This window comes from Salmo salar, chromosome 06 (assembly GCF_965601325.2).
Source record: "Salmo salar chromosome 06, fSalSal1, whole genome shotgun sequence".
Lineage (NCBI taxonomy): Eukaryota > Metazoa > Chordata > Actinopteri > Salmoniformes > Salmonidae > Salmo > Salmo salar.
Window position 1 is genome coordinate 68,126,458 of NC_138296.1, and position 15,555 is coordinate 68,142,012.

At 44.5% G+C, this 15,555-nt stretch overlaps 1 protein-coding gene across 1 annotated transcript in view; it reads left to right on the forward strand.

Annotated features, from left to right (window-relative positions):
- Positions 1-469: 469 nt before the first annotated feature.
- The window catches only part of LOC106607828 (tubulinyl-Tyr carboxypeptidase 2), a 50,249-nt gene continuing 35,163 nt past the window's right edge, over positions 470-15,555 (forward strand). Inside the window, exons 1-4 of the mRNA XM_082976886.1 lie at positions 470-1,446; positions 10,640-10,728; positions 11,349-11,405; positions 11,814-11,888. Of these exons, the coding sequence (XP_082833012.1) occupies positions 1,129-1,446; positions 10,640-10,728; positions 11,349-11,405; positions 11,814-11,888 (539 nt within the window). The 5' untranslated portion in view covers positions 470-1,128. The remainder of the gene's footprint in view (positions 1,447-10,639; positions 10,729-11,348; positions 11,406-11,813; positions 11,889-15,555) is intronic.

Consider the following 15,555-nt stretch of genomic DNA (forward strand, 5'->3'; position numbering starts at 1 on the left):
CGCATATTTGACCAACTAGCCTGTTACTGAAGTGCATATTCTCACATTTCTAAACAAGTAGGCCTATCCTTGATATCCCGCTAGGGTAGGCTATTTTGATACATAAATAAAATGTCCTCCTATCACTTAACAATATTTATTGGTTCTATGCATTAACAATCAAGCCTTTGATCATCTTGGACAATATGTAAATATGTCCATAAGTTTACTTTCTGAATAGCCACTGACTATTTCACGTCCGACACCAACTGGTTACCTTGAATCAGTGTGAAGTTGTTACATCGTAACAACCTTTATGACAGTACGACTTTAAAAGTGTAGACCAGTGGTCAGAATTTTTTTCTCCCATTTGTTGCAAATTTCACTTGTTGACGCCCTCATCCGCTTTCGCCACCAATCACAGCAAGGGACAGGTTCCTTATTTAGTATGAAGTCTACTTAAGTCCGCCTCTCTTTGTTGCTACACCCAATGAAATAATTTAGAACGCGGCTGGCTACCGGGGTTACTATAGACAGAACAACATAGTGACATCATTTAAGCAAAAGATTAACCATGTGATGGATGACTAAATTACCAAAGAGGAGTTTTCATCATGAGGACAAAGCTTTCGAATAGCCTACTCGATATTGGGGAAATATGTAGACTACGAACGGATCGGAATGCATTGCAGAGGTTGTCTCAAGCTGTGGGGGTCATACGTTCCAGCAGTGTTCTGAGCAAAGGATGACGTTAAAGAGGAGCGAGCCAAACCGTGAATATTCTACTACGGGTAACCAGCCAACTACATTGTTATGAATGGTCCACACACTATGCGGTATTTAAGTAGGCTATGCTTTGCGGTTTGATTACTTGGTGGCATCTTTCAGCCTTTTTAATGGGTAAAGATTATGCTTAGCTGAATATGAAATGCATATTTTTTTCTGGTGCATTTCTACCTAAAAAGCTTGACATATGCGATTTTTTTTCTTCATTTCGTTTATTTGAGTGATTGCAGTATCCGTTATCTGGACGTACGGGAGTGGATATTGGTACAGCAACATGTTATAGGAAGCCTGGGTTATTGACAAAAACAAGTAGAATCAAATACGGGCTGCCATCTGCAGGGACCCCCACTTTTGAATTGAACGATGACTGGACCCAACGCCACTAGCACTTGTTCATCTGCAGCTAAGATGGGGAGGCACCGATCCAAAAGTACCAGTGGCAGTACGTACTGCAACTCGAGCCCGGGTGCTGAATTTGCCACCCTTAGCACCCCCAACAACGCTGGACGTTCGTCGGGAGAAGAAGATGAGAAAGATGGGGGTGTGCTCTTTTACGTGAACAGAACTGGTTTTCCCATTGAGGGTGTCACTTGGGAGAGGATGTGGACTCATGTAGCCAAAGTACACCCCGATGGACAAGACATGGTCAGCAAGATAAGGAATGCTGCATACCTTCCCAAAGTAAGTATAGCCTCAAAGCTAGACAGATAAGCAGTGATATTGTCACAAAAATATTGTGCAATTACCATGTAATAACCAACACTGACATATGCTTCAAATTGCAATTCACCAAAATAATTTGCAATTCCATCCATGCAAAGAATCCATCAAATCACATGCACCGAGTACAACAGGTGTAGACCTTACAGTGAATTGCTTACTTACAAGCCCTTAACCAACAATGCAGTTTTAAGAAAATACCTCAAAAAAGTTAGAAATAAAAGTAACAAATAATTAAAGAGCAGCAGTACAATAACAATAGCGAGGCTATATACAGGGGATACCGGTACAGAGTCAATGTGCAGGGACACCGGTTAGCCAAGGTAATTGAGGTAATCTGTACATGTAGGTAGAGTTATTAAAGTGACTATGCATTGATAATAACAGAGAGTAGCGTTCACAGGACCATAACAGGATGAGTTGAAGGTTTCCTCCTGAAAGTCTTTCCTGATTATCCTGTTGAGGAATGAAGCATTAAGGCATGCAGACTATTTCAGCCTGCCCTGGCATCCAACAGGACACTACAGTCAATTCATCAGAGGCCAGACATAACTGAGACTGAGTGTCACCAAGCAGGGATCAGTGTTGAGAGCCTCTTTCTCTGTCACTGGTGGGAGTGGGACTGTGCTGAGAAAGGAGACTCTGGAGCATTACTAATTTGTATGCCGGCAATTAGTGCATGTGATGGCAAATCCCAAGCTCATGGCACACTGTCAGCGATATAAAGCATATGACAACAATGCACACAGGAATCTTTGTAATTGCCACGGTCTGTGTCCATTCTTGGTGCTTGCTTCTGCGCTAGTTGTTGGAGCTATGACCAGGGGCTGCTTTGGTGCTGCATCATCAAGGGACAGTGTGAAACTTGCTTTTATGTTCAGTGTCTTATGAACTACCCTTTGGCAGTCCACAATAACAGTAACCTGTAGGCCTGGTCAGTCCTGTGGGATTTCACTCATGCCATTATATATCATTGTCCATCATCTAACCCTCTCCACTCAATAATAAACCAACACAAACACTATCTATAGTCTATGCCTTTGTGAATAGGTGAATGGTAGTTGTGTTCTGCATTCTTACGCAATACTAGGCGGTAACCTAACATTGTTTTGAGAAACACAAATGGCCTAAAAAGTGTGAAAGGAGAGTGGAGTCCTGAATATCCCAGAAGTAACAGTGACCTATATTGAGGCCTGCTTGACCAGCCTGTGATCTCCAGGTGCAGCCGTTGGGCTAGCTAACTCATCAAACAGACTGGGCAGTGTTACAGGCAGCTCAGGGATAACCTCAAGGCCAGTGTCTCGGTGACTGTGTGGAGGAACGAATGAGCATTGCACTGCTGTCTGTGGAACTCACATATATTCATACAGAGCTATAGGCTACAGAGAGAAACCTGTGAAGTCTCAAGACAGCATCAACCTGCAGCACACTCTGAGGACTGGAGGTGTGATTAAAGCGTGTCTCGTGATCCATTCATTCCTTGCAATTTTTGCAAGGGTTTTCTGTATTTAGCTGTAGTCAGTCATTGTTTTGGAAACTTGATTCATGGCTCCACTGTCACACCTATATGGCACGTTGGTAAGACGTTAGCAGATTTGACTCTCGGTCTCCTGAAATACTGTATTTCTCTATGTTCTGCTCTATTGATATTATGGTAACATTACTATGCCATGTCAGGAATGGTAACACCACTGCATGAGCTCTGTGCCCTTACTTTGTCCTGATTATTTGAAGGGGTTGGTTGTGAGCGAACTAATCCACCATCTCGGATTTGAGTCTAGGATAATCTCTTATGGCATAATTCTTTCCAAAAAGCTTTTAACAGGAAACAAAACAGGCTTTCAGCCCAAAGCCTTCCATTCTGTTTCAAACTTACCTCATGTGCACCTCATTGCATCACAATAGGATTTGGTTAGTCTGAACTGATCTCCAAATGTGGTGCTACTGAATGAAGAATCGTTTCTATATTTGTTTTTATTTCACATGCAGTCCAATGGGAGAAGGTTCAATCTAATGTTTTATGGTACCTTTATGGTAATCACATGAAAACCGCAAGCTATCATGCTCTGAACAGGCCTAGTCTCTGACCAATGCCCAATTATCTTCTTGAGAGAGACAGATGCCCAGGGTCTTTGGTGCTGCAGTCACATCTTGGCTGTCGCTATCAGGTTTCAGTGATGTCCCCTGGGGAAGTAAAGTTAGATTAGAGTCACCACGCAGGGGGCGGCCTGTTTGACCCCCACACGACCTCTCTAAAGCTGGGTAACAGACAGACGGGGTGGGGGACGGCTGGACGGAAAGGGAGAAGGTCCCTCTTTGAACTACCTTTTAATTCCCGCGTGTCCACCTGTGAGGAACATATGGTATGGCTACAGAAAGACAGACCACGCATTGTCAGCCTCAGCCTTGCTAAGTAAGGTCACCAGGTGTTAATACTATCCCACTTACTGCAGTGCTGAAATATACATTTCAAAGCTTGTCTCCATTTCCCTCTGCGTAATTGTCCTCTTTTTTTTAATAAGAAGTCTTTCACACCTTTATAATAAGGAATTAAGTTCTGAGTCACACACTCTTCCATCGACTCCGGTAGTTACTCGGAGCTCCGCAGGGCGCCCTCCTCTTCTCCAGATTTGAGAAAAGGAAAGGAAGGAAGATGAGCGGGCAGACAGCTAATTACACAGGGTGAATTGGGAGCAGTGTGTGTTGCGCTCCTGTAAACTCTCTCAACACTAACACTGCATCTAAATGAGAATAGAACTAAAATAAGACACACTTTATAACTCCATGCTTTTATCTTATACAGTACCAGTCAAAAGTTTGGACACACCTACTCATTCCAGGGCTTTTCTTTATTTTTACTATTTTCAACACTGTAGAATAATAGTGAAGACATCAACACTATGAAATAACACATATGGAATCATGTAGTAACCAAAAAAGTCTTAAACAAATCAAAATATATTTTAGATTTTAGATTCTGCAAAGTAGCCACCCTTTTTCTTGATGACAGCTTTGCACACTCTTGGCATTCTCTCAATCAGCTTCATGAGGTAGTCACCTGGAATGCATTTCAATTAACAGGTGTGCCTTGTTAAAAGTTAATTTGTGGAATTTATATCATTAATGCGTTTGAGCCAATCAGTTGTGTTGTGACAAGGTAAGAGTGGTATACAGAAGATAGCCCTATTTGGTAAAATACCAAGTCCATATTATGGCAAGAACAGCTCAAATAAGCAAAGCGAAACGACAGTCCATCATTACTTTAAGACATGAAGGTCAGTCATTACAGAACATTTCAAGAACTTTGAAAGTTTCTTCAAGTGCAGTTGCAAAAACCATCAAGAGCTATGATGAAACTGACTCTCATGAGGACCACCACAGGAAAGGAAGACCCAGAGTTACCTCTGCTGCAGAGGATAAGTTCATTAGAGTTACCAGCCTCAGAAATTTCAGTCCAAATAAATGCATCAGAGTTCAAATAACAGACACATCTCAACATCTACTGTTCAGAGGAGACTGCGTGAATCAGGCCTTCATGGTCAAATTGCTGCAAAGAAACCACTACTAAAGGACACCAATAAGAAGAAGAGACTTGCTTGTCCTTTGGTCTGATGAGTCCAAATTTGAGATTTTTGGTTCCAACTGCTGTGTCTTTGTGAGATGCAGAGTACTGTAGGTGAACAGATTATCTCCGTATGTGTGGTTCCCACCGTGATGCATGGAGGAGGAGGAGTGATGGTGTGGGGGTGCTTTGCTGGTGACACTGTCGTGGCTACCACAGTATTCTGCAGCGATTTGCCCTCCCATCTGTTTTGCTCTTAGTGGAACTATAATTTTGTTTTTCAACAGGACAATGACCCAACACACCTCCAGGCTGTGTAAGGGCTATTTGACCAAGAAGGAGAGTGACGGAGTGCTGCATCAGATGACCTGGCCTTGATAGAATGCCAAGAGCGTGCAAAGCTGTCATCAAGGCAAAGGGTGGCTACTTTGAAGAATCTAAAATCTCAAATAGATTTTGATTTGTTTAACACGTTTTTGGTTACTACATGATTCCATATGTGTTATTTCATAGTTTTGATGTCTTCACTATTTTTCTACGTTGTAGAAAAAATAATACAAATAAAGAAAAACCCTTAAATGAGTAGGTATGTCCAAACTTTGCCTATTCAGACCCCTTGACCTTTTACACATTTTGTTACGTTACAGACTTAAATTACTCATGGGGTATTGTGTTTAGATTGATGAGGGAAAATCTTTTAAATACATTTTAGAGTAAGGCTGTAACAACAAAATGTGGAAAAAGTCAATGGGTCTGAATACCTTCCAATCTACACACAATACCCCATAATGACAAAGCAAAACCCGTTTTTATTCCTTCAAATTTATTAAAAATACAAAACTGAAATATCACATTTACATAAGTAATCAGACCCCTTAGTACTTTGTTGAAGCACCTTTGGCAACGATTACAGCCTCGGGTCTTCTTGAGAATGACGCTACAAGCTTGGCACACCTGTATTTGGGGAGTTTCTCCCATTCTTCTCTACAGATCCTCTCAAGCTCTGTCAGGTTGGATGGGGAATGTCGCTGCACAGCTATTTTCAGGGCTCTCCAGAGATGTTCGATCAGGTTCAAGTTCAGGCTCTGGCTGGGCCACTCAAGGACATTCAGAGACTTGTCCCGAAGCCACTCCTGCGCTGTTTTGGCTGTGTGTTTAGGGTTGTTGTCCTGTGGGAAGGTGAACCTTTGCCCCAGTCTGAGGTCTTGAGCGCTCTGGAGCAGGTTTTCATCAAGGATCTATCTGTACTTTGCTCCGTTTATCTTTCCCTCAATCCTGACTATTCTCCCAGTCCCTGTCGCTGAAAAACATCCCCACAGCATGATGTTCCCACCACCATGCTTCACCTTAGGGATGGTGCCAGGTTTCCTCCAGACGTGATGCTTGGCATTTAGGCCAAAGATGTCAATCTTGGTTTCATCAGACCTTTTGGCAAACACCAAGCGGGCTGTCATGTGCCTTTTACTGAGGAGTGGCTTCCATCTGGCCACTCTACCATAAAGGCCTGATTGGTGGATGGTGCTGCAGAGATGGTTGTCCTTCTGGAATTGTTTCACATTTCCACAGAGGAACACTGGAGCTCTGTCAGAGTGACCATTGGGTTTCCCTCGATTGCTCAATTTGGCCGGGCAGACAGCTCTAGGAAGAGTCTTGCTGGTTCCAATCTTCTTCCATTTAAGAATGACAGAGGCCACTGTGTTCTTGGGGACCTTCAATTGCTACTCTTCCCAAAATCTGTGCCTCGACACAATCCTGTATCGGAGCTCTATGGACAATTCCTTTGACCTCATGGCTTGGTTTTTGCTCTGACATGCACTGTCAACTGTGGGACCTTATACAGACAGGTGTGTGCCTTTCCAAATCATGGCCAATCAATTGAATTTACCACCGGTGGACTCCAATTAAGTTGTAGAAGCATCTCAAGGATGATCAATGGAAACAGGATGCACCTGAGCTCAACTTCAAGTCTCATAGCAAAGGGTCTGAATAATTATGTAAATAAGTTCTTTCTGTTTTTTATTTTTAATATACTTGCAAGCATTCTAACAACCCGTTTTTGCTTTGTCGTTATGGGGTAATATATGGAGATTGCTGAGGATTTATTTGTTTTTTAATCCATTTTAGAATGAGGCTGAAAAAGTCAAGGGGTCTGAATATAGTCAAGGCACTGTATATAACACACATACAGCTGGAGCAGAGGGCAGCAGCACTGCAGCACCCAATGAGCAGATTAGGGGGTTAAGTTTCTTGCTCAAGGCCTCCCGAGTGGCGCAGTGGTCTAAGGCACTGCATTGCAGTGCTAGCTGTGCCACTAGAGATTCTGGGTTTGAGTACAGGCTCTGTCGCAGCCGGCCGTGACCTGGAGACCCATGGGGCGGCGCCCAATTGGCCCAGCGTTGTCCGGGATAGGGGAGGGTATGGCCGGCAGGGATGTCTTTGTCCCATCGCGCACTAGAGACTCCTGTGGCGGGCGCAGTGCACGCTGACACGGTTGCCAGGTGTACGGTGTTTCCTCCGACACGTTGGTGCGGCTGGCTTCTGGGTTAAGTGGGCGTTGTGTCAAGAGTCAGTGCGGCTTGGTTGGGTTGTGTTTCAGAGGACGCGCGGCTCTGGACCTTCGCCTCTCCTGAGTCCGTATGGGAGTTGCAGCGATGAGACAAGACTGTAAATACTAATTGGATACTACGAAATTGGGGGAGAAAAAGGGCTAAAAATAAAATATAAATAAATAAAAATAATTATTGCCCAAGGGAACATCGGCAGTAGGTGGCACCTGAGATATTTATGCCAGCAACCCTCTGGTTGCCAGCTCACTCCCCCAGCACTGGGATTCTAACCAGCAATGTAAACTTGAGGAAAACACTAGTTGGGGGCAGCGCTTCTCAAACCTCGAGGGTACAGCTGCCGCTACTCAAGTTTACATTGTACTATTTAAGATGGAATCCGCAGTAGAGGAAACAGCGCCACTGTCCACCCCACGGCCGTTCACTGATGTTTTGTTTTGTTGAGAGTCATGTACTGTGGTCATTTTTTTTGCAGTACATGTACATATTCTGCTGTTCTATCGCACGTGCAATGGTGTCCCCCCCCAAAATACTGTGTTCATTTATTGTTGTAATATTGCAAATGGACTTGGCAGTTTCACCATTAAGGATCCCAGGTTTAAGTATGAATTAAGTTCTTCTTAGACGGTTGTGTTATTACATTTCTATATGTGATGTGGTTGGCTACACTTTGAGGAGATGTCTGATACCAAGCACTAGGAAATCCTTTCCTCAGTCAACACTTATCCTCATCCTCCCATCCCTCCGTTTGCTGTGGAGAGAGAGATAAAGAGAGGGAGAGAATAAGGAAATACCCCTGTACTCCTTCCCTGACCCAGCAGAGTTCTGTTCCATTCCAGGCTCTCTACAGTGGAGATAGGGCTGGCAGGGGGATTGTGTGAGGGATTATTGAGAAATAAGACCCAGCGCAACTAACTGCTGAATATTACACTTTTTTTGCTTATTCATTTGCACAGCTTTGATTTAAAGCTTTTGAAATTAGCCTGTGTGATGAGCGAGAGCTTAGAACACTATCTGTAGGCGGTAAAGGGCTGATTAGACCTATCTGTAGGGGGTAGAGGGCTGATGAGACCTATCTGTAGGCGGTAAAGGGCTGATGAGACCTATCTGTAGGGGGTAGAGGGCTGATGAGACCTATCTGTAGGGGGTAGAGGGCTGATGAGACCTATCTGTAGGCGGTAAAGGGCTGATGAGACCTATCTGTAGGTGGTAGAGGGCTGATGAGACCTATCTGTAGGGGGTAGAGGGCTGATGAGACCTATCTGTAAGGGGTGGAGGGCTGATGAGACCTATCTGTAGGTGGTAGAGGGCTGATGAGACCTATCTGTAGGGGGTAAAGGGCTGATGAGACCTATCTGTAGGTGGTAGAGGGCTGATGAGACCTATCTGTACGGGGTAGAGGGCTGATGAGACCTATCTGTAGGTGGTAGAGGGCTGATGAGACCTATCTGTAGGAGGTAGAGGGCTGATGAGACCTATCTGTAGGTGGTAGAGGGCTGATGAGACCTATCTGTAGGGGGTAGAGGGCTGATGAGACCTATCTGTACGGGGTAGAGGGCTGATGAGACCTATCTGTACGGGGTAGAGGGCTGATGAGACCTATCTGTAGGGGGTAGAGGGCTGATGAGACCTATCTGTAGGTGGTAGAGGGCTGATGAGACCTATCTGTAGGGGGTAGAGGGCTGATGAGACCTATCTGTAGGTGGTAGAGGGCTGATGAGACCTATCTGTACGGGGTAGAGGGCTGATGAGACCTATCTGTAGGTGGTAGAGGGCTGATGAGACCTATCTGTAGGAGGTAGAGGGCTGATGAGACCTATCTGTAGGTGGTAGAGGGCTGATGAGACCTATCTGTAGGGGGTAGAGGGCTGATGAGACCTATCTGTACAGGGTAGAGGGCTGATGAGACCTATCTGTACGGGGTAGAGGGCTGATGAGACCTATCTGTAGGGGGTAGAGGGCTGATGAGACCTATCTGTAGGTGGTAGAGGGCTGATGAGACCTATCTATAGGGGGTAGAGGGCTGATGAGACCTATCTGTAGGTGGTAGAGGGCTGATGAGACCTATCTGTAGGTGGTAGAGGGCTGATGAGACCTATCTGTAGGGGGTAAAGGGCTGATGAGACCTATCTGTAGGTGGTAGAGGGCTGATGAGACCTATCTGTACGGGGTAGAGGGCTGATGAGACCTATCTGTAGGAGGTAGAGGGCTGATGAGACCTATCTGTAGGTGGTAGAGGGCTGATGAGACCTATCTGTAGGTGGTAGAGGGCTGATGAGACCTATCTGTAAGGGGTAGAAGGCTGATGATCCCTATCTCACCTTGATTGGTTTGGGTTTCTCTTTTCCTCTCATCTCACCTTGATTGGTTTGGGTTTCTCTTTTCCTCTCCACACAAAATATACACATTTGCTATCTCTCTCACACCCTCTTTCTCTGTACCTGTCAGGCCTTTGATCCAGTGGCTGTATTGTTCTCTGTTGAGTCAGATACTACACAAACCTGGTTGAAAGGATCAGTGTGTGTGTGTGTGTGTGTGTGTGTGTGTGTGTGTGTGTGTGTGTGTGTGTGTGTGTGTGTGTGTGTGTGTGTGTGTGTGTGTGTGTGTGTGTGTGTGTGTGTGTGTGTGTGTGTGTGCGCCATTGATTGATCAGAGAAACAGACCTAACAATGACTAACTAGAATTACTAATATCCTGGAAAGGAAATGTCTTCCCCCTGAGGAAATTACATGGTGTTTAGTCTACTGGGTCACCTTCCTTCACACACACACACACACACACACACACACACACACACACACACACACACACACACACACACACACACACACACACACACACACACACACACACACACACACACACACACACACACACACACACACACACACACACACAAATGCATTTGTTTTTCTGGTTCTGACTGACTCAATGACTGTACAGTAGAAGACCTTCAATATTGCCACATGTTTACGTTTCCACCACCACCAAGATCAATCTAACATAGTCATTCTTTGTCATCCCACAGCACCCTGTGCCATCGGTCCCCAACTTCAAGCCCTCCATGTCTGTCCCTGCCTGGCTGCTGGCCATCCAGAACTACATGAAGACACTGCAGTATCCTTTCCCTGCCGAGCCCGCAAAGTGCCACCTCCCCTTATCCTCCTCTCATCCCCGTTCACAGAACAGGCTGAGAAGAGTGAAGCCACAGCTCCTTTTAGGGCACAGTCTCCTCCTAGAGCTCATTGCAGATCCGTGACACATTTCACACTGTTTAATTCACTCTGGAGCCCTGGGGGTTGCACAGGATGTATGCAGTGTGTTAGCTAACTAACACTGTGTCAACGTTTTCAGGTGGGCTTCATTTGTTGTGATTGTAGCCAGGGGTCTGCAGGTGCACCGACTGCCACACTGTAGCTACAGGTGCTCCGTGGGTCTGTAAATAACATCACAGTACTTTATAGTCTTCACTCTGTTAACTGCAGGAGACACATTCGGATGAAGAGGAGCCATCGTTTTCAAATTCCTTTCAGTTAGACTTGACACATGACAGTGAGGGGGAGAAAATGTAATAAATGTGGTCTTTGAGGTACAGTTTAATTTCTCTCAGATATTCATAAACCTCTAGCCTACAATACATTACATCGACCTGATATCAGAAACATCGCCAATCCCCTCTCGCCCAACCGTTGTAAATGATGACAGACTCCTTTGAATGCCCCTTAACTGTCTGTCAGATACAATCACACGGGAACTCAGTTCTTTGAGATAAGGAAAACCAGACCATTGTGTGGGTAAGTGTGGCTGTGAGGCTTTTTCTGTGGTATCTTCATTGACTACTCTGTGAGACAACATCATTTGTCAATAGAAGAATATAGGCCAGTTCATATGTTGAAAATAGCTGTCCTCTGCCTCTTTCTGTGTGCTTTACTCAGAGTACACATGCTGTGTGCATTTACTCTGCAAAGACAGCCAGGACATTTAACGTGTTATCGAAAATATGTTAAAGGGGTCATCGTATTTAGATGATGGTGCTTTCATTAGTGTACTTGGCTTGTACTTGACACATTTGAAGTCAACCAAACAGGGTTTGTTGTAATCCTGTTTGAATAACACCATTGTGTCATTGTTTGTATAAGGCACCAAAGGGGACTTTGTATGAAACAAGAATATTCACTACAATCATCTTTGTTCTCTTTCAGGTTGATGGAGACTGCGAGAGAAATGATCAGGGAATCTCTTCCAATCAAATGCCTTGAAGCTGTCATCCTTGGAATGTATCCTTTCTTTGTCTGTAGGCACAGTCAGAGATACACATGAACTGATGGGAGTTAGAGCTGATCTGTTTCAAGGTCCTGAGGTGCCCGATGAAACCCCTGAAATCAATTAGATGCATTCAGTTGTGCGACTGACTAGATATACCCTTTCCCTTTAATATTCCCCCTTAGGCCAATAAGACTCACAGATGCCCCTGTTGCTAGGAAACAAGAGTCTGAAAGTTGAAAGTGTAACTTCCCTCCTAGCATATAGGCAGGCAGAGCAAAGTTTCTTCAGCGTCTCGCACATTGCCATTTAGAGGATCTTGGCTGCTGGGCCTTTTCACAAACGGTTACTGTCACGTCCAAGCCTGATCTTTCTCAGGGGCACAGGTTTATCCTCAGTCAAAACTGCAGGCTGGTCTCATGAAGAAAAAGGCCGTGTCTGTTGTGTCTGTTGACTTGACAGGCTTTTCTCTCGGTTTATCCCACTGGGCACAGACGTCATTTACGTTTGGTTGAGTTGTCAACCAACTTGAATTCAAATATGAAATAATTAAATAAATGTCATCATGTCATTGGATTTAGGTTAAAAATAAATACCAAATTCTTTTACGTGAATTACTTTTTTTCAAATCCAATCAGTTTTACATGTTGATTCAACATCATCACATTCAATTCTTTGGTTTAAATGACATGGAAACAATGTTGATTTGACCAGTTCTTTCCCAGTGGGATGCCATAGGCTCAAGTCCAAGTCTGTCAGGTGAGACCAAACCTGTTAACCCTCAATGACATTTTACATTTTAGTAATTTAGCAGACACTCTTATCCAGAGCAACTTACAGTAGTGAATGCATACATTTCATTTCATACATTTTCTTTTTTTTAAATGTTTTCTCCGTACTGGCCCCCCGTGGGTATTGAACCCACAACCCTGGCATTGCAAACACCATGCTCTACCAACTGAGCCACAGGGAAGACCTGTGGCTCAATGACAAAGATGATAAGCTCAATGATGCTTTGACTTGCAACAGACATTCTCTGGTCTCCTAGATGAAGGAGCCAGCCAAGCCGTATGCGAAGATATAGAACCAGTTGATATGTTCAGATACTCACTGACAACACTCAGTAAGTGCATTGTTAATAGTGAGAAAAATAGAGACTTCGTTGTTACAGCGTGGCTCTTAGTTTTGTTCTGTGAATGGTTTAGTAGATGGAGTGTTGTATACTCGTGTTTTCTTAAGATGCAACCTATGTTTCCCTCCAGATCAACTACTACAGCCTTGTCTTTGTGTTGAGCTGAAGCCACCAGTAACTTGGTGCATTAGTAGGTCCCCCCAAGGAAGATTCTTCTACTACAGATAAGAGGTTCTGAGTACAGTAGCCTAAGATGCTTATCGCAGAGAGGAGAAACAGAGTTCATGATTTTTTTTAAAGAATAACTCTGTTTCACCAGGTCTTGGACATATTTGTAATGGAACTATGTATGCTCTTATTATTGTCACACATTTAAACAGATTTTTGTTGTTGTTGCCTGTTACGAGGATTGATAGAGCATCAAAGAATTAGGGTAAATGAGGGCATATTATTTTAGTACTTTAGAAAACAGTGAATGTACTGGATCAGGGGTCAATGGCAGTCTTGTTCCAGCAGAATGTTTAGACGTTTATTGCGAGTTGGTTTCGCCTTTCACTTAATGATAGATATTTGTTTTAAAAAAAACATTTTAAGAGGGGGAGCAGATGGTTTTAATAAAGTGCTGACCCTCCTCTTGACCACACAGTGGTGCATCGTGGATCATATTTACTGTGGGCCATCTTCCACACACGGCATCATGGCGACCGAGCAAGCATGTATCTTAATCTTCCAAACACTGACAGAGTGTTTGTCAAATACCTAGAGATACGCTGTTCTGTTGGAGAAGGGCTTAGGGGGCAGTTAACAGGCGTGTCATTCATATTTGCAACGCCTCCCTGGAGTTTGCCCAGCTCAGGTGTCAAAGCAGCATGAGCTAGTACTGCTGGAGCCAGTAAACACAGGCCTTATAGTCATACCTCGCTTGGCTTGGTTTCTATGGCAACACTAATCCTCCCCAGGTGATGGAAAGAGGAAGTATGTTACTATTGGGGTTGGGGTGGATCCCGTGCCTTGCATCATTGGTAATATGTGATATTTTTGTAGTTAGTTAATGGGGCATTCATTAAGGAGAAGCAATGGGGGGACTCTGTGTGCGTGTGTACAGTATGTGTGTACAGTGTGTGTGTGTGTGTGTCTGTGAGTGAGTCAGTGTAGACAGACCCAGCTACCACAGGGGAGAACAGAGAGGCTTTCGTTTTTTCTGTTGCTCTAACTGCCGCCTCAATGAATAATCACACCAATGTTCTGCAACCGCCGCCGCACTGCGCTCCCTACTCTGTGAAAAAACAAGGTTTCAGAAAAAAGTCTTCTTTCTGAGGGCGATTATTTCAGCTGTCTGTCTGTATTCTCCCGACGTTGGGTTTGTTTCTCATGGGAAAACAAGAGCGCAACTGATCAAAGTGTTGATGTCAACTACCATCACCTCCTTTCATGATGCTTCCTGTCCTGTGGTGATCTTAAATAATACCTGTCACTCTTCTCTCAAACCTCAAGAGCTCTCTTCTTCAAATGGGATATGCCCACTTGATTTAGTTGAGGCTTCCTCTGTGAGTATTGCTCTACAGGCATCTTGCTTGTGAAACATGACTCGTGACCGTACACAGACGCTACAAAGATGCCTTTTAACTATGTATGTTGTGGAAGGGAATCCCTATTGCAGCTGTTAAACTGGTCGGCTGGCCCCTATGATTATTTCATGAAAGTACAGTGCTGTGATGTTAGGGGCGGGCAGGCGGGCGGGATGCGAAGATGACGGACAGGCGCTCTGGCCATTGAGCTTAGTGTGGAGAGATAAAAAAAAAAAAGTTTTTTAAAAATGGTTGCTGGTAGCCGAGAGGAAACAGAGCCAAGCCACAAACCAGTCAGTTGATGCTGAAATGTGCTCCCTCTCTCAGATCCAATGTATTATCTCAACCACAGTAGCAGCCAGCTTGTGTTATTATTACCACACAACACTGCAGAGTGAGACCGCAGCGAAAACAGCCTGCTTATTGAAAACATGAGACGACAACATTACTGACGATGATACGGATGAGTGGATCATAGATCATAGATGCATAATATATGTCTGGATGATGATGAGGTCATTATCACAGAGTACTGCTGAGGCTAATGGTTGGTAGTGGGTCAAACTCCGATCTGATTGAGCCTTTCTCAGACCAGTCAGTGGGGCTGCTAGTTGCTTTTTACTGGTCATTAGGTCACTGACACACACAGGGGAGTTTCCTATTCTTGTGTGTGTCACTATAGTGCCTCTACTGCCTCGGAACCTGGACAGTCCCAGATAACCCATCTCCAAGCTTGCCATGTCCCCCTCCGGCCCCCCTCTCTCCTGGGCAGGCCAGATTTGTCAAATCTGCCGCATCGTGTGCTGCCCAGTCACGCTGCTGTGGATCCACAGGCCAGTTACATAAGAGTTCTGGGGAGCCACATACAGAGTATAAGCCCCAGGGAGAGAGAGGCTAGCCTGGTGTGCATTGTGTGAGACACTAGATGCCACGTCAGGACACCACAGCTATTTATTCCTGGGACTTTTAGGAATAGCAGTC